Source organism: Antedon bifida, chromosome 6, assembly GCF_963402885.1.
Source record: "Antedon bifida chromosome 6, ecAntBifi1.1, whole genome shotgun sequence".
Taxonomy (NCBI): domain Eukaryota; kingdom Metazoa; phylum Echinodermata; class Crinoidea; order Comatulida; family Antedonidae; genus Antedon; species Antedon bifida.
Genome location: NC_136231.1, coordinates 5,412,292 through 5,435,130, shown reverse-complemented (window position 1 = coordinate 5,435,130; position 22,839 = coordinate 5,412,292). Strand labels below are relative to the sequence as shown.

The window sequence follows — 22,839 nt, the reverse complement described above, 5'->3', positions numbered from 1 at the left end:
ACTGGAAGAGTTCTGGAAAGTTGGAATTTTGGAGTGTATGAAAATACTATAATAAAATGTATTGAACATCTACATTTTGGTTTCTGAATGTAGAAGCTGTCACTGTCTCCAGTACAGACTGGTGGTGTTTGGTTGGAAAATTCCACAAAGTTAGAATCATTCCAACATACGGTATCACCAGTTTACAGCTAGTATAGAGCTTCTGAATTTTGGTTATTCGATAGATATTAGTCTTTTAGAATTTCAATACATTTCTTCTATATTATTATATAAAGAAATAGCAAAAATGCATGCAAGATGTTTCTATAGATTCAGTATGAAGAATAGATCAATGAAGGGAGAACTACAGTAACTACTTGGTAATGAAGAATGAGAAGAGAGGAAATATAATAGTATGTAGTTTACTGCAAGAATTGTCCATATGCTGTTCATGGTAAGACTAATTTATAGCTACATGGTAAGAACACCAAGGCAGCCTACATTTTATTCATTCAGTTTAACTTGCACCTAGGCTCTTCTAAACAGCGGTCACCCACCATGCTCTTTGGCGTGCCTTCTTATATGCATTGTTAATGATGTCAATGAGCTGATTAAATTTTGATTTACTTTCAACAGGATTCATGTAAAAATGAACCATTGACAATTTTAAGCTTTAACAAATTACTGTATAATAATATTTGGAAGTTTTTATTTTTCAATTGAAACAAAGGTTAGTAATTTGAATAATCATTTTTTTTAGTGATCAAAGTTAGATATAATATGTAAAAAGCAAGCAAACCGCTCCAAAGCATTATCACACTCCATATTTGGAATGTAATTGTGTGAAATTCCTGTGAAAAACTACAAAAGCGTTATGGTTAATAGAAATGATTACTAAAACTATTAGCGCTAGAGGAGATGAGGAAAGTTGTTATTGCATCTGTGAGTTTACTGCTAGTTGAGAGGAATCAAATGGATGAGGTTGTTAACATAGTTCAGCTTTGATGAAGAGAAGGGTTCAGAGGTCACGCAGTTTCTTGGCCTGATAATTACTTACTATCGAAAGTTTTGGCTGCTTTAACCAATTCACATCGTAAACCCATAAAGTTTTTGAGACATCTGTAAGTAAAGTTTCAAGACGAGGTAAAAAACAAAACACATAAAATAAGAAAAGTGCGCATTCCATGCACAAACTTACTTTGATGATTGGCGTTCTCACCATCTTTTATGTCAACCACCGGTAAAATTAGCTGGCAACGATTGCCGCCGTGTGGAGCGGGGCAACTGGAAACAACAGAGACAAACATACACAGGCATCAGTGCACAAGCAAATCATTACATTTAACCACTACATGTTATGTTAATTGTCAACTATCGTTAGTTATGATGTGTCAACAAATTAAAAACCTTACCAAGTCGAGTATAAGCCTCACCCCTTAAACACAAACTTGAGTATAAAGTCTGAGAAGAATAGTTTTCATTAGATTACTCCATATTAGGGGGCAGGCTTATACTCACGTCATTATGATAAGAAGATGAACTAATCAATGAAGTATAAAACAATAAAGAGTTCACAACTGTATTCAGCTTTTTAAATGGTAACTATTTTCAAATATTGAACTCTTTATTGTTATCTATTATTGTTATTTTATGTTAAATGTAAAGTATACTACAGTATTAGTACAAAAATACATTGTGTAGTTTTTAAGTAAGAAAATGACTGAAACAATGTTAAATGAAATTTCTATATTTCTTATACTTATTCTTAAATGTTCAAACAGGAATAATAATATTATGTATAGTTTAAAAAAAGTACATAATTTACCAGATGCAAGTAATAAGCAAACAAAATAATTTAGTCACTCAGTCAAACTAGTACATTTAAATACATAGGAGAATATCTAGTAAGAGAAGTATCCCAAACACACTAGAAACAGTCACTCCATGAAAAACAAACACTTACTAAACCTGCCATTTTAAGATTTGTTAACAAGGAGTATACAAAATATATCGGAAAATGTCTATGTAAACTTTCAATTATGTAATGCAGAACTCAACATTATGACGTATGTTAGTGTTGGTGGTTAATGAAAGTAAATTATTCAATTGAAAAAAACAACAGGTGATTATGATATTTGAAATCAAACAGACAAATAATGTTGTTATTATCTATCATTCATATCATCATTGAAGATTTAAGTGGGATATGGATAAACCGATTATATCTGGACAGTTTGGGAATTTGTTGTAAATTGATTTCGTTTCTACTTAAAAGGAATGTCACAGTAATTCATTTCCTTAATTTACTATCCCTGCAGTAAGATGTGGATTGCCAAGGCAAACATTGAAATTACACAATTTTTGATAAATTTGACAGATAAGTGCTTCATAATTTCTGTTGCAAATTGGATAAATGAAAAAGATTCCAAAACTAAATGAAACTCTAAATCTCTACCAATTTACTACTTTTTTGAAAATTGATTTTTATTATAAACAGTTTCATATAATAAGCGAAAAAGCGAACAAGCTACTTCTTCTTAAATGTTTGTTTATATAATAAAAAGATGATTTTAAGGAATAAACTGAAAATATTCAAAAGTGTTGGTATATGGTTTATGATTTTTAAGATTTTAAAAAAGATGTAAATGAAATGAAACACATGGAAGAAAAGAAAAGTAGCGATGTAATCTACATCCGTAGCAATAACCTCAGTACTCACAAACATACAGCATTTTGCTCGTCGGGATGGCGCACACAAACGCCCCCGTTGAGGCAAAGGCAGTCACCAAAACTAGTGGTGAGGAGTTGGCATCGCGTCCCTTCTGCACCATTTGGACATCTGCCAATCAAAAGATATGCTCAGCCAATTTAACACATATTTTTCATTAAAAATACTTACACTTTGTAGATACATAATTAAGATGTCTGTAATATTATTAAATATTTTATATTGAATTAAGAAGACCACAAGTAAAGAATATTGAAATTTTAAAAGGAAAGCAAAGAATTATTAGGGACACATCAACTTTTAGCTGTAAGAAAACAGAAACGTGAATATCATTCTTTAAAATTTGAAGTATTTCGTTACGGTAATTTATAATTTAAACTGTTGATTGTCTATTCTTAAATTTAACAATTTTGTTTTTTTTTAATTATGCATATTCATTTAATTCATGTTTGGAGCATATAGTGAAAACATGACAAATGTCAAAACATAAAATGAAAATAAAAACAGTTGTACACAATGGCTGAGCATAATTTTATCATGACAGGTGACATAAAAGTTTCAAATTTGTATGAAAAATGACACTTCAACTAATGATTTATCATTCATACCAATGTACCTAATTTAATATGAATATTCATTTACATATATATATTTTTAATTTTATATTATTATTCGGGATGTAATAATATTTCTACTTTATTAGGTCATTCTCAGTTTTGCAGCTTTTTCTCATTCTCACAGACTTCCTCATCTTTATCATTCCTAAATTAATTAATTTTCAGTCCATCACCGTGCAATTTAGAATTTGTTCGGTGTCTGTTCGTTTACATATTTTTATTATATACATATTAGTAGTGACTGAAATATAAATATTTATTTCTTAAATTAAACTTGTGAATTTTTTAATTTACATTATTAATTATGTAAATTATAAATTTCCTTTATCAAGTATTAGTATTATATAAATATATAAACAAATATTTTAAATACATAAACTAAAATACGAAGAAAAACATGCAAAAGTGCATAAATGTGAAATAAGACATGCACTAAAATGTTTATGATAATACAAAGATTCTGTTCAATTTACATAATGCATCCATTGAGATGCATTATGTAAACAATTATGCTATTGTAATGTAGCACACAAAAACGGAAAGCATGCAAATGTTTCAAATGACAGCATGCAAATGTTCCATTTAATGACATGCACTGAAGAAGATGATGTATAAATGTACAACACAATTTATCACAATGATTTTATGTTGCAAGAGATACATAAATGTTTTTATAACTGATGAGCAAAAATTAAAGTTGGACGATTGACTTTCCAAATAGTACAAGCAGTTTTTCCTCTATAATTGTACTCATAACCATTTTAGATTAATCTTTTACTAATTCAAAAACAAAATTTGAGTGAAAAATAATAATCCTTAAGGTGAAGAGACATTTTTTTCTCAAATTTAAAATTGTCAAATTTTTAAATATTATTTTGAAATGAGTGATTTTAATTGTTTTAAATGAGATTGAGAAACATACAACATGTGCAGTACAAACAAGCAAAGTGCAATACAGAAAAGTGCAGTACAAAAATACAACACTTATGATGTAATGTCCCTTAAATTTCATAGAAATTTAACTTAATTTTGAGGGTATTCCAAATATATATATTTTTTTTAAGGGCATAAACACTTTATTTAGTTTTAATGGACAGTATAAGAACAATGTAAGGCAAATTATGGTTCAGTACTAATTGAATATAACAACACATCACAATGAAAAAAGAATAAACATAACAAAGATTAAGTTAATTATTGAATTATTACCATTATTATATTAATGAATTTTAAAGTTAGAAGGTTAAATACTAGATACCAAAATATTTACTTGTAAAATTTGTATTATTACTGCATCTATATCAACTGCTAATTATTAGTAAACAAAATGATAAACCAATTGTTTCATAATAAAAAATTATATTATAATTATAGTAGCTATATTGATGATACTAACTGAAGCGTCAGCACATTTATTTTAAATGGTATTCTGTCGTTTTATAAAAATCTGTCTATTGCGAAATGATTTTAGTGATGCTAAAATGTTTTCTAAATGTAAAGGTTCTTTTTATAAATTATTTTAAATTTAATTGTTTACTGTTTAAATTTATTTTGAAATAAAATATTGTAACATCTAAGTCCACAGCGCCTTTAATCACAAATTCGTATATATTATTATTATTATTATTATTATCTGTAAAAACTAATTTAATAATACTTACAAACACAAGTGTTTGTTGGGATCGCTAATAAACTCGTAACATGTTCCCTCATTAAAACAGTAGTTCTTGTTATAGTTTTCATCTGTACACTGTTGTAAAAAGCTGTTGGTTGGCGTTGCTACAATCTCGTCTGAAATCAATGTTATTTAAAAGCGTTTAGTCATTTGTCAAAATAGCACACATTTTTATCGCAATTATAATATATCTTTTTAGAGGATTTCAACCAATTTTTTTAGCTTAAAAAGATTTTTGATTTGAATTTATTTGGAAAATCATCATAAAAGAACTAAATGTGATTTAACATTGTAAGTGGTTCAATATTGTAGACTTTACTAAATCAATATAAATTTATCATCTATTATCACTATAAAGTGGCTATATACCTTTGAAAGATGAGTACAATACCATTCTTTTATTTCAATCATTTTTCAAAAATGTAAACATCCTTAAACTACACTTATAACAAGTTAAAGTTAAATATTGTAGTTTCCAAATAAATTTATCTTCTACTATCTCTATTAAAACACTTACCATCACAAAGGGCACCTTTGTAACCTTTATCACAAACACAACTACAAGGGTCTGTCATCAGTTCTCCATGATCTCCACAATTTAAATTACAGTTCTTGATTCCACAATTATTACCAGAATACCCATCAGGACAGCTGAAGAAAGATGTAGTGATTAAAATAAACTTATATTGTTTCCATTAAATAAATAGTAACTGCAATTCACAATATCAAGGACAATTTTATCATCTACTGTATATATAATAATATCATATATATTATAATATATACAAAACAAATCTGATATGTATTTGGTTCAATAAAAAGTATCATCTCCATATATTACCGATTTTACACCTGAAAATAAGAGGCAATAATCATCAGTTCACACTGAAATTTAGAACTGAATATATAAATAACACGCATGTAAAGCAGCTTTAATTTTAGCGATACATAAAATTTCCAATAACAATACAACAAATGGGACCTATACTTTGTACATAAGCTAGCCATTACCGGCAACATTTGTCTTTTAGTCATAAGAGTATAAAAATATGTTCTATAAATCTTTTTATGCATAGAGTATTTCTATGGTTTATAGAAATTTTATTTATTTACTTTTTTCATTTGGTACATATTGAATTTATAATTATAAATGTGGCTTCTATGAGCCTACATCAGCAATGTACATAGAACCAAAATGAAAATTCAAGGAACATGATGCAATAAAATGATCGATAAACTTACTAGCACAACTCAATAACATCATTATTATTTGTTGCATAACATGTTCCTCCATTAAGACAAATATCTGGTCTACTGCAAGGCATCTCATCTTTTTCTAAAAATAAAACGTTATTATTTATAATGATATTAACAAACAATTGTTTTAGTTAATGCACTGTAATTTCCTCTTTATAAACGTAGGTGTAAGTTTTTCTTAAAGACAGAAATACAGAAACGATAACTGTAATAATATATTATGCTATGGTGATGTTCCCAACAGGATTCCCTGAAAGGTTTATCAAAATTGAGTTGGTTTTTATCAGATTAATATTTAATATTCCGAAACTTATCAAAACAAATATTTGCATTTTTAATCTCTATATTTTAAACAGTCAAAAGAAAACTGTCAATTATTGAAAAATAATATTTCATCTAAATTATTGATGAGAGGGATAATAGGTAGTATTTCCTACTAAAATGAAAAATCCATTTTCTAGATGAAGAATTATTAGAAAACTCTGAATATCAGGTCCAAACATGAATCAAATAAAAACTCACTGTTACAAGTACGGCCTGTGTACATAAGATCACAATTACAGCTACAATTGTCGTGATCAAGTACGCCATTTACACACTGAAGCGTACACGGTGGGGGCGTGTCATCCTCTGTACAGTACTTGCCTGAGTAATACTTTTGGCACTTACAGGTACAACTGAAATAAAAGGTGTCATTATTGCCAAAGTACAGAACTTGTAGTAGTTTTGGGACTTCCCAGGAAAAAGAGAAATATCTAATTGTTAATACATAATGAATTACTGTACTAAGCAAGTATGTACATTACTTGTCTGAGTAGTATTTTTGACCTGTAAAGGTAAATTTTAATAAGTATATTTCGATCCCGAATGATAAGACTATAATATAATAATAATAATAATAATAACTGGTACTTGATATAGCGCATTATGCTGAAAGCCTCAATGCGCTTTACAAAGACAGAAAATTTTGAAAAATTACAAATTAAAAAGGTGGGTTTTGAGGAGAGATTTGAAGACACTGGTGGAAGTAGCCTGACGGATTTCAATAGGCAACGCATTCCATAGAGAAACGGATGCCGAAGAAAATGAACGATTTCCATAAAACTTAGTGGAGGGATGAAATATATGGGCAAGAAGAGACTCAGATCGAGATCTCAGAGACCGCTTAGGAACATAAGGTTGAATAAGTTCAGAAATGAACTTAGATGAAGAATTATGAAGAGCTTTGAAAACAAAGAGCAGGATCTTGAATGTAATTCTTTGTGTTACCGGAAGCCAGTGAAGCTGTCTCAGCACAGGTGTGATATGTTGCCTTATGGGGCTTTGAACGACCAATCGGGCAGCTGTGTTCTGGACTCGCTGAATTTTAGAGATATCCTTTGCTGGTAAGCCATAAAGTAATGAGTTACAACAGTCTAGCCTTGATGTAACAAAGGCGTGAACATAAACATATGAATACTTCTGTTTTGCAATCATTCATTAATTATACATAAGGTATGGATTTTGAAACAGAGGTATTACACAATAAAGTCATGTTTACCTTGTTTCATTAAGTGTACCGTAATCCCCACATGACATTCCGTCACAAGCTGGTGGTGCTTTTGTTGTTACTATATCTGAATTTTCGCAAAACTCTCCAATGAATCCTTCTGGGCAAGCGCAGTTGCATTTTTTATCGTTCAAGGTACCTCCATTGTAACAGTTCACTGCACATACATCTACAGAAAGACGATAAAAAATATGTCAGGTTTGAACCTTGTGAGATATTTATAATACAAGAAATTAAAACATTATTTGATGATGGGCTAAACTTGATGTGCTTATTGAGTATGTCTGTAATTTATGCAAAATCATGCACAATACATCTATATACTGTAATTGATTTTGACAGAACAAAAGTGATCTGGGAAAAAAATAATGTAGTATACCAACAATAACAAATATATGTCAGTTGTAATTTTTCTAAACTTGAATAAAACAAGAAAAAGCAGATTACAAACTAATAAATGAACCATATTTAAATAAAAATTATTAAATTAATAATTAGAAATTTTAAAATAATAAATAGGAAATTATTAAGTATGTCTAACTAGTTATGGTTAACTATATAGTCACTACTTTTCTTAAATATAAAATTAAATTTCAGTGTACTTTTACTAAAAATCAAAGCACAATATTACATGCATCATCTCATAAAATTAAATAAATAAGCAAATAAAAATGACTTTTCTAATTTTACAAATAAACTAACTGTTTACTATTGTTTTTAATATTTTCCCCGTAGAATTTCATATATTCTATTCATTGTTTTTATTGTTTGTAATTATAGCCAAGTATGTGTGACATTTTCTTTCATTATTTCAAAACCACTTCCGGATAATCAATTGATGACACGTTTTAACTTGCCGCTTCGACAAAAACAAACAAGTTGGGAGGACTCTCATAACAAGCCTCTGACACATTTCTAAAGATAGGTTTAGAAAAAAAATCAATTTAACTTCACATAACATGATGCCTGTACAAATATTGCTAATATGAATGGCAAAATAACTAATAAAATAAAATAAATTATAATAAATATCTTGGAATTATATAAAAGAAATGTTGAAATAAGGTGGGATTACAATAGGTGAACTTAGCTTGTAATCAATAAAACACAAACCCAAAATAATAATAATAATAGTATCATCCATACAAACACATACAGACAGGGTACGCAGGAAAATAATGTTATATTACCCTTCTCCGTAGCAAACTACTAATAACTAATTCCAACAGATTTTAATTAGTTTTTCTTAATAAAGATAATTTTGATGTGTAAGAGGAGGATGATAATAAAGTAATTACAGGGTACGCAGGAAAATAATGTTATATTACCCTTCTCCGTAGCAAACTACTAATAACTAATTCCAACAGATTTTAATTAGTTTTTCTTAATAAAGATAATTTTGATGTGTAAGAGGAGGATGATAATAAAGTAATTACAGGGTATGCAGGAAAATAATGTTATATATTCCCTTCTCTGTAGCAACTACTAATAACTTGAAACAGATTTTAATTAGTTTTTCTTAATAAAGATAATTTTGATGTATGAGAGGAGGATGATAATAAAGTAATTTGAAGATCCATGTAAATAATTTATCACTAAGCTACATATGAACAATATTAAATTAACTAAATTATACAGTGGACCTCTCCTTCAGAAAAGAATCCCTATTTGAGAGGGCATCAAGGAACAACTTTCTTCTACTGTATTTTTAAACTTTCAAACATTGAGAATGTGTTATTTAGAGAGTTTATTATATACAATGTTTACTATAGGACTGTACTACACAAAATTATCTTTTAATAAAACCATTAGCCAAAGTGGTTCACATAATTTCTCTACGATTATGAAATATAATGTTGAAAAAACTATACCATATACAAAACAAAGTTGTAAATGTTATTAAATTCTAAAGAGGTCAATATTCTTAGAACAATGATTATTAAGGTGATGTTTGAATTTTTGTATTTTGTTGCAAGTGGTTTTGCCAGAAACATTGCCAATATTCTATTCAATCTATCAAATCAAGACAGCTAATGAGTAAAGAATAAAGATAAGCTTGTCAGTGTTTGAACCATGACATTGAGCACTTCATTAAATCAGCTGCTGTTTTACCGATTTCTTATATTGGCCGAAAATTCCTCTGGATTTGAGGATAATTGGAGGTGATATGTACTATCAAGCAAATGGTCGCAAGGAGAATCGTTTTGGCACTTTTAATAATATAAATTTAATGACTTTACATTTAACATTGTATATATAATTGTATGTTAATACAACTGCTGTTGGCTTTCATAATTTTAATGAATTTGTATGCTTATACAGTTTTCAGTAAATAAATTATATGGTGGATATTTTTACATACTTTGTACATAAGCTTAAGGCCACAAGTTAAGCATGAATGACTTTTTAAATATATAAAGTTAAGCTCTATTTTCCTCTGACAGATATTGTATAGGTGGAACAAAAAACTAATTGACTAACATTTATAAAGATTTGTGGAACATTTCTATAGATTCCTTTGAGTCTCAAAATGTCATGATTTCATGAGAATAAAAAGTAACTAATTGAATACAGTCAGTTTTTAACTATTGTATATCGATATGAGTAAAAATACTGTGGTTTATAAGAAGTGGTGGTTAAGGAAAATATTGTCAGATGGTAACTGAAAAGTGACGAAAATGAAGATTAAAATTATCTTACTGAATAATTGTTGGAGACGTGAGAGCAGCGTGGTCCAAGAGGATTGTACCACGCCCTCTCAGTTCTCAAAATAGAATCGTGTTAAACTTTGTTTTCACACAATTCCTGCTTATATACACAAGGATGGGCTTCTTTTATTTTTAAATTCAATATTTCACCCAGAGGCTCCTCACAAGGCACAGCACAGAGGCACAGCCTCTGCAACATATGACAAATATGAGCTTAGCAACATAAGGTGGAAATATATCGTAGAAGGATGGGCTTAAACCCAAGGATGAGCTTATGCTCCAAGGATGTGCTTGTACCCAAGGATGGGCTTATCTGAATCAATATGATACTGCATCAATTTATGTTATTCTACAAAAAAAGAAGAAAACCTGGTAGAAATTATAATTATTGTAGATGCTACCAGCCTGACAGTGAATTGCCACTTATAGCAAACTAATTGTACTTTATGGTTTTCAATAAAGTCTGATGAGTTATCCCACGTCATAATGAGTGCGAGTTCAGCTATGAATCGCTGTTATCTGCTAAATTATCCTGAATAAGAATGAAGCTCAGGGCAATGGTTGCAATATACTTTTAAGTACTCAATATAGGTTAGCTACTGAAAAGGAAGAGACATGAAGATACAGTAACTTCAGCTATTGAATATTCATTCCAAAAAAACAAAATTAAATATGTAGGTTTTTAGGTAAAAATTGTAAAGTTAATTTGCATATACTGTATTTACATTCCTACAATCCATATTAGTCATCTAGCACTAACAACATTCTGAAAGCATGTTCTAAATCTTTACAGTAATGGCTGAAATACATAAAAGCAATCGAGATAATCCAATATAGCTCTGCACAACTCCACCGCATTATAACATTTTGGAATTGAATTGTTAAAACACTTATGGACAAACATTCTCTGGCAGTTAAGATAAAAATCAACAACACATTCAACGATGGTAATTATCATATCTTAAGATGCGTCACAGAATTAGAATTTGGCACGCAGATGATATATGGATCCGTGGTTTTTACGTATATACAACGATTACAAGTGTAAATAAGTCTACTGTACTTTAAGGAGGAGACCCTGCAGAATTGATATTGATTCAACTTGAATGCAATTAACTCTGCTTTCTAACTTATTTTTATTAACTTGTGATGTTTCAATCATCTATCACTATTCACTTTATTATAGTATAGATTTGCTCTATTCTTTTTTTTTTTACTACTAGCACAGAGTACATTGTAAGTAAGTGAGTAAAAACCTAGGCTAGTAATTAATTCTTTGAATTTGAGCTATTACAATAAATCTAGCTTTGTGTCAATCACTAATAAGAATTTGATTCACTATCCTATATTTGTAAAATATACAGTGTATTCTTCTGTCTAACTTTGATTTAGATCTGGCTAGTATGGAATGTACAGGCTTGACAAAAACTACAACTTGTAATGTAAAGAAAAAGTAAATCTACCATGATTTAATCACTTTTACATTACATATTAAGTTATTGTTAAAAATAAATTAGAAACATGTTTTGAATTATGATTGATCAATTATGTAATCAATCTTTTAAAGTCAAGTTTCAAATACTCTATAGAGTATCCAGTAATTATAATTCACAAAAAGCTTTTAAAATGTTGGTTTCTATTAAAAATACTATTATTACAAAATTCATATGTTTATAAGTAATTAACATTAGCATCATCGATGATGTTTAAAAAAAGTTAATATAATAATAATGAATCATTATCACAAAATTAAAATATAATTTAAAGCACTTTTAGAGTAAACGTCTGCACTTAGCAACATACAGAAACGCACAAACAGTAGGACAACTATATTACCCAAGGAACATTGCTTATAAATTTGGCAATTGTAAATTAAAGATAATTATAAATTAAAGAAAAAAGATATTTTTTCTTTTAAACATGCAACAAAAAACGATATTTTCCTGGCTTAAAAAGGTGGGGATTTGGGAAAAAGGGAAAGTAGAAATATTCCAGAAATGAAGGATTTATGAAAAAGAAACTTGCTGAGATGGGGAAAAAGGTCGATGGAGAAGAATCCCCAAAATTGAGCAACTGAAAGAAAAAAATATTTGCCTTTTTATAACTACACTAAAATGGCAAAAAAAGCAGTATAAAACTATAAAAGAAATAAATGTTTAATAGCTCATGTGAAAGCATTAAGATTGAATAAAACATTTCATAAAATGAACATGACTCACTTTGTAATGGTAATACATCTGTATAGTAAAGGAAAAACATTCATAAGGTGAAGAATGAGCAATTTTACAGTATTTTGTGGTAAAGTAATGGTCATATAATAAACACATCAAATACATTTACAGTAAAAAATATACTGTATACATGAACAGTACAAAACAAAAAAACTTGATCAATAAACATAATTATTTATACAATAATATGTGTACTATGAAGTATAATAAAAAAGTAGGCAAGACATTTTAAAACTAGTACTTATTAATTCACTTTGGAAAAATCCTTAAACATGAATAGGTAAAAATCATGTATGCTCAATGTCAATATTCTGAATTTAATTTGAAGGAGGTAGTTTGGAATTTGTTCTGGAATTCATGTCATACTCAAAGCTATTATGTAAAAAATGAATAAGTAAATATTTATATTATACAAAGGCATTGTTAGCATGTCTGACTTTAAAATAGTTTCTCACACTTTAGAGACACTCAGAACTGAAATTTGTAAGAAAATGCTGTGTTCATCTTTAAAATATTAACAATAGGATTTAGTTACGGTTATGAATTCTTTAGATTTTATAGTATTTTACCAAGCATGCATGCACAATTGAAGCAGTCTATAAATGTGTGTAATATTTAATCAGCAATGTTTTAAAAAATTTTTTATATACATATTAGAAAGCAATTATTTCCAATTCTATAATATCTATTAAATAGAGGTTACAAATAATTACTTCTTTGGTGATGTATGATGTATTGATAATTGGTCTATGAGCTAAAACACGTTTTGTTTTGAATGCGGTTATACAATGGTTAATTAAACACCAAACAATTATCAATAAAACAGCAGGTACGTTACTCACTGGTTGAATACTCAAGTTTCCACCAGTCTCCCACAGATAAATTCAATACTATAAATACCAATCCAACCACTATCGTGCCTAAGATTGCAAGGCGCAAAGCCAGCGACATTCGAAGCTGAGACTTGGTTTTCTCCACCAGGAGAAGTCCTTTCGGATCATCATATTCATCCGAAGAATCCATATTGGTGTTGTTAAACTCAATCAGAAATCAAGCCAGCCGACGATGGGAAAATCAATATGAGCAGAGAGAAAATTGGTAGTGAACTGTTCCGCTCAGCTTGCTCAACTTGTTATGTGATCTGCAGTGTGCTATGATTAACATGCTATTCTAAAACTGTCATGTGATCATAGTTTGGATTATGTGGGCCAATAGATCCCACTAAGTACTTATATTAAGTGATACGTAGAGTATGTATAGTGCTGCAATTTAAGTAGCATCACTGTGGGATTTTGGACTTTAGTCTTTAGTAAACATGTACCATTAATATTGACATTTTCTCAGTGTGCTGAATAGTAATTGTCAAACTAACATACCTTAATTGAGAATGGTGTGGCCCAGTTCTACATGGTTGGGCACAGAGATGGCCTAGTCTATTCATTATACAGAGAGGAATTCAAATAACCTTTTGGGACTTTCAAAATATTATGCAACATTTAAGTTATTACTTCACATTATCTAGTTAAAAGATGTAACTATTAAATATTGTAGGCTGTAAAAAGAATAGTTTGTAATTGTAATATTAGTAACATTGATAAGCTGATACTGTAGGGGAAAAAATATGATCATCAGAAAGAAAAGATGTTGATAAAAATGATGCAACATGACAATTAAGATTTGAATTTGAATCAAAATACTTATAAATATGTATCATAAATAAGATCATAAGATGTTGATAAGATTATCAAGACAAGATATCAATAATGTTATTGACAAATATACAACAAGATGTTGATAACAAAATGATGATAAAGATGATAGAAAAAGATGTTGATAATATGATAAGACTTTCGGTCTTCATTTATCTGTGAAACTCGTACAACATAATTTTGGACCAACTATTGAACATTAGAATGCAAAGCTATGGGCAATTACTAAAGACAGCACAAATTAATTTGTTGTCTTGCATTCCTGTCAAGCAACGCTAATCTGAATCATTCAACCATAAAGATTTATAAGACTTGATTATAAAGTAAATAATGCTATAAGATTCTCTGTAGAAATCATCATCTATCCACCTGTAAATATACAAATGACTTAATCTATAGTAGGCCTACATATAATTACATCAGGGCATGGAACACTACTTGTAAACGAGATTAATATCTTGTACTGTAGTGTAATTAACAGAGTTCATTAACATAGCTGTGATTAAAGGACAATCACATTAGTGGAATTGTGAAAGGGAAACGATAGAAATTTTCCCAAAAATTGATACACTCAAACACACAAACTACACACTCAATTTTCACCTGTTAGTGAATGTTGATTCTAATATTGTCTATTTAAAATCTATCTTAAAATCAAGCATATGAATTCTATTCTACTAATCAATCATTACGTTAATGAGTATGTGGAAGCTGTTTCAATCAAAAACGTCACTCAATCAGTCCTTATCTACAGTAATTCCAAGAATCGATCAAAATAAGGTAGACGAAACAAATCAAAATCTTTGAATGCTCAATTCATCAGGCCGCGGACTAAATCATAATAAACCAATTTAAGAGTTATACTTAATTTGCTTGTGTGAATATCTAAAATAAGTGAGTAGAAGAATGAAGAAGAATGTGGAAATTTATAATAGAACAAAATATAATAACCTAATATAAAAGTTAACTAGATATGATCTCATTAATACCCCATTCTTTTCTAAAACATCTGAAGACGTCTAAAAGCATTGGCATTTACAGACATGAACAGGACTAACAAATCAATTGTTCACATTATTAAACATTCATAACACATTAATGTACAAATACTGTAAAACTTCACTAATGGACTTTCAGACAGGTTTTCAATAATAAGCAACATGATTGATGAGCTTATTATTTTTTTGGAAAACAAAAAAATGAAATGATTGATACGTATTCATTATTTTTGGTTATATAAATTCAGATGACACATTGTCATGATTGGTTGAGATGATCAACTGATCAATTTTGATTGACCCTTATACAGACAATGCATTTTAATTGATGAGAGCTGATAGATTTTAATATGTGTTTGCAGAAAAATGTACTGGTAAAAGAATGTACTGGTATTTCAATGTAATAGAGATTTAATCAAAGATTATAAAACTTTATTGCAATATGTAACAATTGAGATTTATTAAATTAAAATTTATTATTAAATATACATTGTAAAATGTTACGATTTGTTACCGTTTTATTATCCACATTTCTCAATATTGTTAAAAAGTTGTAATGTATTTCAAAATGTATACAAAAATAGTATAAGCAAATCATTAATACCTATTTTTAATACCTAAACTTTATACACTTTGCAAATGGTCAATCGTATTATAATAAGGCTTGACAATTCTAATCCATAATTGAAACCAATTCGATTAATGAATACATGATAAATTCAAACAGAAGTGGATGAAATTTCTGAAGTATACGAGACTGTCATTCCTCCGTTAAAAAACGTTTTCATACAATCAAATTAATCTAACACTTGCACACATAAACCAGACATGCGTACTGACAACGAAAACACATTCATTTTCAAACTAAACCTCATCTATCCTATCATAATCATAAAGTAACAGCATCCAAGATAACAGAAATGAAAAGTATTTGAAAAATCTCTTTCTATTTCAAACCCAAATAGACATTTCAAATGTGAAGAGACGTTTCAAATGTGTCATACGCGTCAGTTTTTGTTGGTGTCATGTGATCAAGATGAAAAACAGATGTAATCATGAGCGGATCTGTAAATTGTCATTTGTAATTCATCAATTCAGATGGTAATCACTATCTATCGACTAAGCGATATTAATACATCTATGCATGATGATCGTTATTATGAATCATACATACTGTATATATTGGTTGAAGGAATCTAAATATCCAACGACAAGTCTATATACATAAATTACCAAATGCTTGCCTCTCTGGAGACCAGGTGTGTCAATTTCTGGTAAATCAGATAAATAACCGAATTCTTCTCAGGAAGTCAGTGTAGTGGGTACGTGGGATAATTAAGTAGCAAATGTGTAGATATTTTTTACACAGACTACAAAATTGTCTCTTGGAGCCGAAGTATCTAGTCTAATGCTTAAACTAGTAATTTAGTAATTATGTTTTGCTCGAAGACTCAATTTTGTGATGCAGAGTACCTAATGCAACCGGAAAAGTCTATGTTGGATTGAGGCATCCTTGATGCTTAATATTCATTGTTTGTTGGGAATACACTGCTCACTACAGTATATCTATGCAATATGTTGTCGGAAAGATTGATATATGTAAATAACTGGTAGTGATTGGCCCTAGGTGACAGGTATGGCAGACAACAGAGGTTTATAATGTAAACTGTAAAACTTATTTACTCTTTGTTGAAAGGATCTGCATAACAGTAAAGTATCATTTCAATCCACTGTATAGTTTCAGAGCTTCTGGAAAAATTGCTTTTGAGAACTAAGTGCAATATAGTGGTCGTGATGATACGGTGATAATTGATCTTATGAAACTTGATTCCATTAATCTATATCTCAAGAAACTAATTTATGTATATCCAATGAAACAATATAGTCTAATTATTTAGTTGATATTAAATTATGAATACATTTATGAAACTATGAAACCTAATTAAATGATAAATTAAAACTGTAAATACTCACAACTAAGAAGAACCCTAAACATTAATTATTACCATTCTATTTTATGGAATCTTGATTCTAAAATTGGAATAGTTAAGGTTGAATTTATTTACCAAAAGCATGTAAGTGAAATAGTCATAGTTAATTGATGATTTCATATTCCATTTATTCATTTAAAATAAATTGTTACACATTTTGAGAATGTACGCTATTTCTGTAATATTAAATTAAGCTGAGTAACAAATTGTATGATATTTGTCGTTTTAACCTGGCAGACATACGTTAATACTATGCCTCTGTGCATCTACTAAAAGTAGAGATACAACCCATTAAGCAACTTACTTCTTGCGTTCCATCTTATGAAAGTAAAACCGTGCTTAAAGGATAATTTGCAATTAATAGAAACTTTTTGATCAACAACTTGAACCTTTGATTTAATCTTCTTGACTTGTATATTATAAGTTTGAAAGAATTTGAAAAACGTTAAATTCACCAAATTAAGATTTAAGATTCTCAACGTATGCCAACAACATTACATGAGAGACAGAGCTTAGACATCACGCATTTGTAAATCAGGTTAAAGTCATGAATCGTAAAGTCCCTATTTAGATATGATTACTGGCTACTTACTGACAAAAAGTTTGTTTGAAATTGGCGGATCAACCCCATTATCAGCAACACACTCATAAGCGCCTTCATGCTTTTCCTTAGATATGGCCTTGAAACGAAGTTTATTTTTTCCTCTGAAAATGTAAAAAACACTTAATAATTCCAATTGATCAACAATACATAAACATACTAAATCATATGTTACAATATTAAATTCATATACTTTATTTAAAACACGGAGGCACAGATCAAGTCACTATGTTGTTCTTCCCTTGGGCTGTACACAAAAATACAATTTTCAAATTTTATGTACTGTATTGGATATAATAATGTTTAAACGATTGTAGGGTCGTGGACAAATAAATGTCGGCACCAATTCAAATTGCTCTTTTTAAGATTACTTAATTTGTTGTTTAATGGCGTGATAAATAATAATAATAAACTTAACACAGTCTATTTTCAAAAATTTTGACAAAAATCTATTATCTCCATATCTTCTCCACAGTAGCCGCCAACACATCCCCCACACCCCTACCAAAAAATGTTCTTCAAATTCAAGTAGATATCATATATCCACAATCAGATAATTTAACCTTAACTTTTAGGATATCATTCATTTTATACATTACTTCCAAGTCTTCCGATATGCGGACAAGCCAAAATTACATAAATACATAATACAGCCAGAAGGACACATAATTAATAATAATTTTGAGTTCACAGCCTGAATATTTCAAGAGTTAAAATCGTTTACATAATACTTGAGACAAAATAATAATTTAACAGGCAACCTCTTAAAAGTGTATAAATATTTGTACTTATAAAGCGATTATACATTATTTATTATTTGTTTTAGCTTATTATACTTATACAGATAATAATTTTAAATTTGCAATGTACAGATAGTCTGTTATCAATATGCTGCCCTCAACTTCCCTTAATACAAGATGTTAATGCTTTTAATTAATGTCAAAAACACTTTTTATAATAAAAAAAATTCATTTAAATGAATCAAAACTGCATATTCCTTTATAATACATTTAACTATAATCAATAATCCAGTAGATTAAAATATAAATCATTTTGTTTGGACCATTGAAAGGACTTAAATTTCAACTTTTAAGACATTTATAATTGTTTTTCTTTTTTTTTAAATCAGTTTGATAATTGAAAAAAAAATGTCCTCAACATTAAATCCAATCATTTTAATTTAAAACATTAAAAGGTTAAATTTCATCTTTCAAGACATTTATAATATAATAAAAGTTAGGCTTTCTTTATTTTGATAATTAAAAAAATATATATTTCTCAACTTATTGATTTCAATAATTTAAATTTCAAATAGGACATTTATAATTTAATAAAAATTAGGGTTTATTTATTTTGTAATCATCATGGTAAATGTTATTGTTTAAATTGCTCAACATTGCAGGCAATAATCAATAGTTTATTTACATTTTATTATATGTGACATTTAGTGTATCTGTAATTTTATTAATTTGATTTATATACTATATAAACCAAATGAAGTTAAATAAAATACATACTTATTGCTGAACAATGTTACACAAACCAAAAGTGCTAGCTTACCTGGATAAACCAATAGCCCTTTCCCCTTGGGGTTTTGCTAAACCTCCAAAAAAGAAGAGTAGAAAAAAAGTAGAAATTTTCATTGAGGTGGGAGTCTCCCCACAATATTCAATGAAAATGTCTACTTTTCGAGTTATACCTTGCTCTTTGAGGAGAAAGAGCTATTGTCAGTTTATCCAGGTAAGCTAGGCACGAAATAGACTACAAAGCCAAATTGTAATATATCATGTTTAATACATGTACAAACTTGTTTTAATGTTTTCATAATTTACTATAACAACAAACATTGCTCTTACTGTTATATTTTAAAATTGCATGTATTCCCTATTTGAGTGACTGTAAATTGGCCGTCTACTAATAAATTGTTACAAAATAAAACTAGGTCGCATAAAAATGTCTGATTAAATAAAATATAAATTTAATAAATCGGGCAATACTGACAAACTGCTGACACATTGCAATTAAAATCATGTAATAAACAAGTTTATAATTTTAAAATCAGAAAAATCATATAATAAACAGGTTTTCAATTTAACTTTATTAATGTTGATAAGACTATTCTGGCATGTAGAGCTTTTAACTATATTGTAAGAATAACTATGTTAAGCTCTGTCTACATTATAAAAAAAAAGTGATTTGCCCAAATATGGTAGTGATGCCATCATATCACTACAAAATTTAGGCACATTACACCTTTTTTGTCAAACTAGTTTGATAGTGTAGACAGAGCTTTAGACTGGCCACTAACTAATACCTGTAGCAATGAAACTTCACAACATTTTATGTTTCTGTGCTTCTTTTACAGATATTGCTAATGTTTTTTTTTTAATCTTTAAATACTTTTCTGTCTCTTACTATAATTTCATTTTTTATTTATCACACCGGTACATGTGCTTTCATTTTAATTTAATTATTGCCTTAAATGTACACACAATTTCAAGAATTTCTGTGCCATTTCTATAAAAATGTGCTTCTGTGACGAGAATGCTATCAAGGGGTTTACCCTGGCTTAGTAAATGATCAGAAAAAGAGGAAAAACTTAATTTTTACGTCTTCATGTCATGAACATGCTGAGCATATCAGTATGCCTGACAATTCTGTCTGAATAAATGTAGTCCTCCAAAGAAAACATTTCTTGATGACACAGACAATTTATTAATCCTATATTATTCTTGTCGAAAACCTAATTTTAAATATTTGGCGCTGAATATTCACAGCACATCTTTTTATCAATATAAATGCAGAAAACACCAAAAATAACCAAGACTCTCTTGAGATAAATTAATATTAAAAGTGTGTACAAGCAGTATCAAATTTATGTTACAAGTAAAAAATGTGTTTTTGAATATTTCTGGAAAATATAGCTAGAAAATATGTGGCATAAAATATACTTTTTGGAAATACCAGATAACATAGTTTGATATCAAATAATATAACGATTATAAATCTTCCACAAACTTTAAAATAATGTAATCAAATGAACACAAAATTACATAAGATGGAAATTAATTTTAAAATTATTTTGCAGGATGTTACTAACAAGCATTTTTTTAAATAAATAAATAAAATCACAGAAACTGTACTTGCTCTGTTGTTTTTTCCCCATTATTAATATTAATTCATCACAAGATCATTGTACATGCAGTTTTTAAAAAACTTACTTTGATATTTTGATTCCTTTTATTTTATCTATGACTTCTCCATCTTTTTTCCAGTACACTTTTGGTACTGGATGGCCAATGACATCACATGTTATTGTCACCTTTTCACCTTCACTAACATATCTATCTCTTATCAGCTTTGTGAAATTTGGTTTTATAACTATAAAAGAAGAAAAAAACAAATTAAGTAATTATAATTAGGTAAAATTGTCTTGTGAAATCACTAGCGTAATATTAACATATTGTATGTGGAGTATAAAAATTTAAACACATTTTTATCTGATCTAACAACTACTGTGCTGTCCTCTATAGTAGTTTATTTGGTCTAACATAGCAAGATCTCATTTGCATGCATGTTTTGTCACTTTGTACTAGAAATTGAATGAGAGTTTGTATTTACAGTACATTATACCAGGCGTCAAATTTATAAAACTTGCTTAGTGATTAAATTGTCAGTTTTCAAATAATAAAGCAATACAATACAATGAAAAGTCGATTCTTCAAAGATAAATAGGTTTTATAAATAAAGCTTCAATTTTTCATTTTAAGCGTTGCTTAACTATGTTGACTTAAACAAAAATAAATGCGGTTTATCCCAAACCAAACCTTTATGTGTGTATTGGTAAATCTTAAATAGTCATTATACTTTTCTATACACAAACAAAAAGATGCTTTGTACTTATAAATATAGATAAAGAGCCCTCTATAGTTTAATGATTTAAGTTCAAGAATTTGACATCTATTAAGAAAATCAAATAACTCACTTTTTAAAATTGATTTAATTTTGCTTCAATTTTATCCACTCAATAAATAAAAAACTTAACTTTTTAATTATACATATGAAAGATAATTTTCGTTTATAATATAAATCGTGACATTTATTTTGTTATTCATTGGTGGACCTTGAATTCCTATAGATAATTGCATTTAGAATCAAATAGCTTATTAACCTTTTCAGATGCCTCATCAACTTATCAAGATATTCTAGTAATACACATTAAAAACTAAATGCTAACATGTAACATATTCAATGAAAATAAATCTCAACTAAATAGTTGACCTTGGTTTGAAAAACAACATAACATAATCATTTATTTTTAGAAGAAAGGATTATTAATAGATTAATAGTGTATAGGTTTAATTAGAAAGTGTTTATAATGAATAGCAGTATTAATTTTGTTATTAAGGATTGGATTTACACACACAACATTGTTTAAAAACTGGTTCATGTATTAAAAGGGGTATTGCTCCATGATCTAAATGTACAAGCATACACACATTGATGTGAATTTATTACACTATAAACAATTTTAGATTAAAGCCCTCTTCCCTACGTTTTTTAGATCTAATTTAAGATCACAAACTATATTCAATGTAAAAATAATACTATATGGTCATATTGCGATAACTTTTTTCGTCTTTAAACGGTTAAAATGTGAAAAATAAGTCGATTCTAATAATTATAGCGGCCCGCTATAAATCCCAAAATGCATTGCGCGCGGATTGATATTTTTGTTTTTCACCTGTAATTCGCCCACTTTTCGATCGATCGTGAGGCCAAAACAAATGGAAGAC

At 28.7% G+C, this 22,839-nt stretch overlaps 1 protein-coding gene across 5 annotated transcripts in view; it reads right to left on the bottom strand.

The window, feature by feature from the left end:
- LOC144845293 (uncharacterized) overlaps positions 1-22,839 on the bottom strand; it is a 90,496-nt gene that overhangs the window by 8,021 nt on the left and 59,636 nt on the right. For 3 of the 5 annotated variants that reach the window (XM_078702508.1, XM_078702504.1, XM_078702506.1), the window contains exons 2-9: positions 21,265-21,424; positions 18,035-18,147; positions 7,797-7,974; positions 6,779-6,933; positions 6,242-6,335; positions 5,517-5,650; positions 4,986-5,115; positions 1,178-1,263 (exon numbers count right to left, since the gene is read on the bottom strand). In XM_078702508.1, the coding sequence (XP_078558634.1) occupies positions 1,178-1,263; positions 4,986-5,115; positions 5,517-5,650; positions 6,242-6,335; positions 6,779-6,933; positions 7,797-7,974; positions 18,035-18,147; positions 21,265-21,424 (1,050 nt within the window). Of the gene's footprint in view, positions 1-1,036; positions 1,099-1,177; positions 1,264-4,985; positions 5,116-5,516; positions 5,651-6,241; positions 6,336-6,778; positions 6,934-7,796; positions 7,975-12,732; positions 12,751-13,586; positions 13,939-18,034; positions 18,148-21,264; positions 21,425-22,839 lie in introns of those variants that run through there. The other 2 variants (XM_078702505.1, XM_078702507.1) reach the window with 2 other exon arrangements.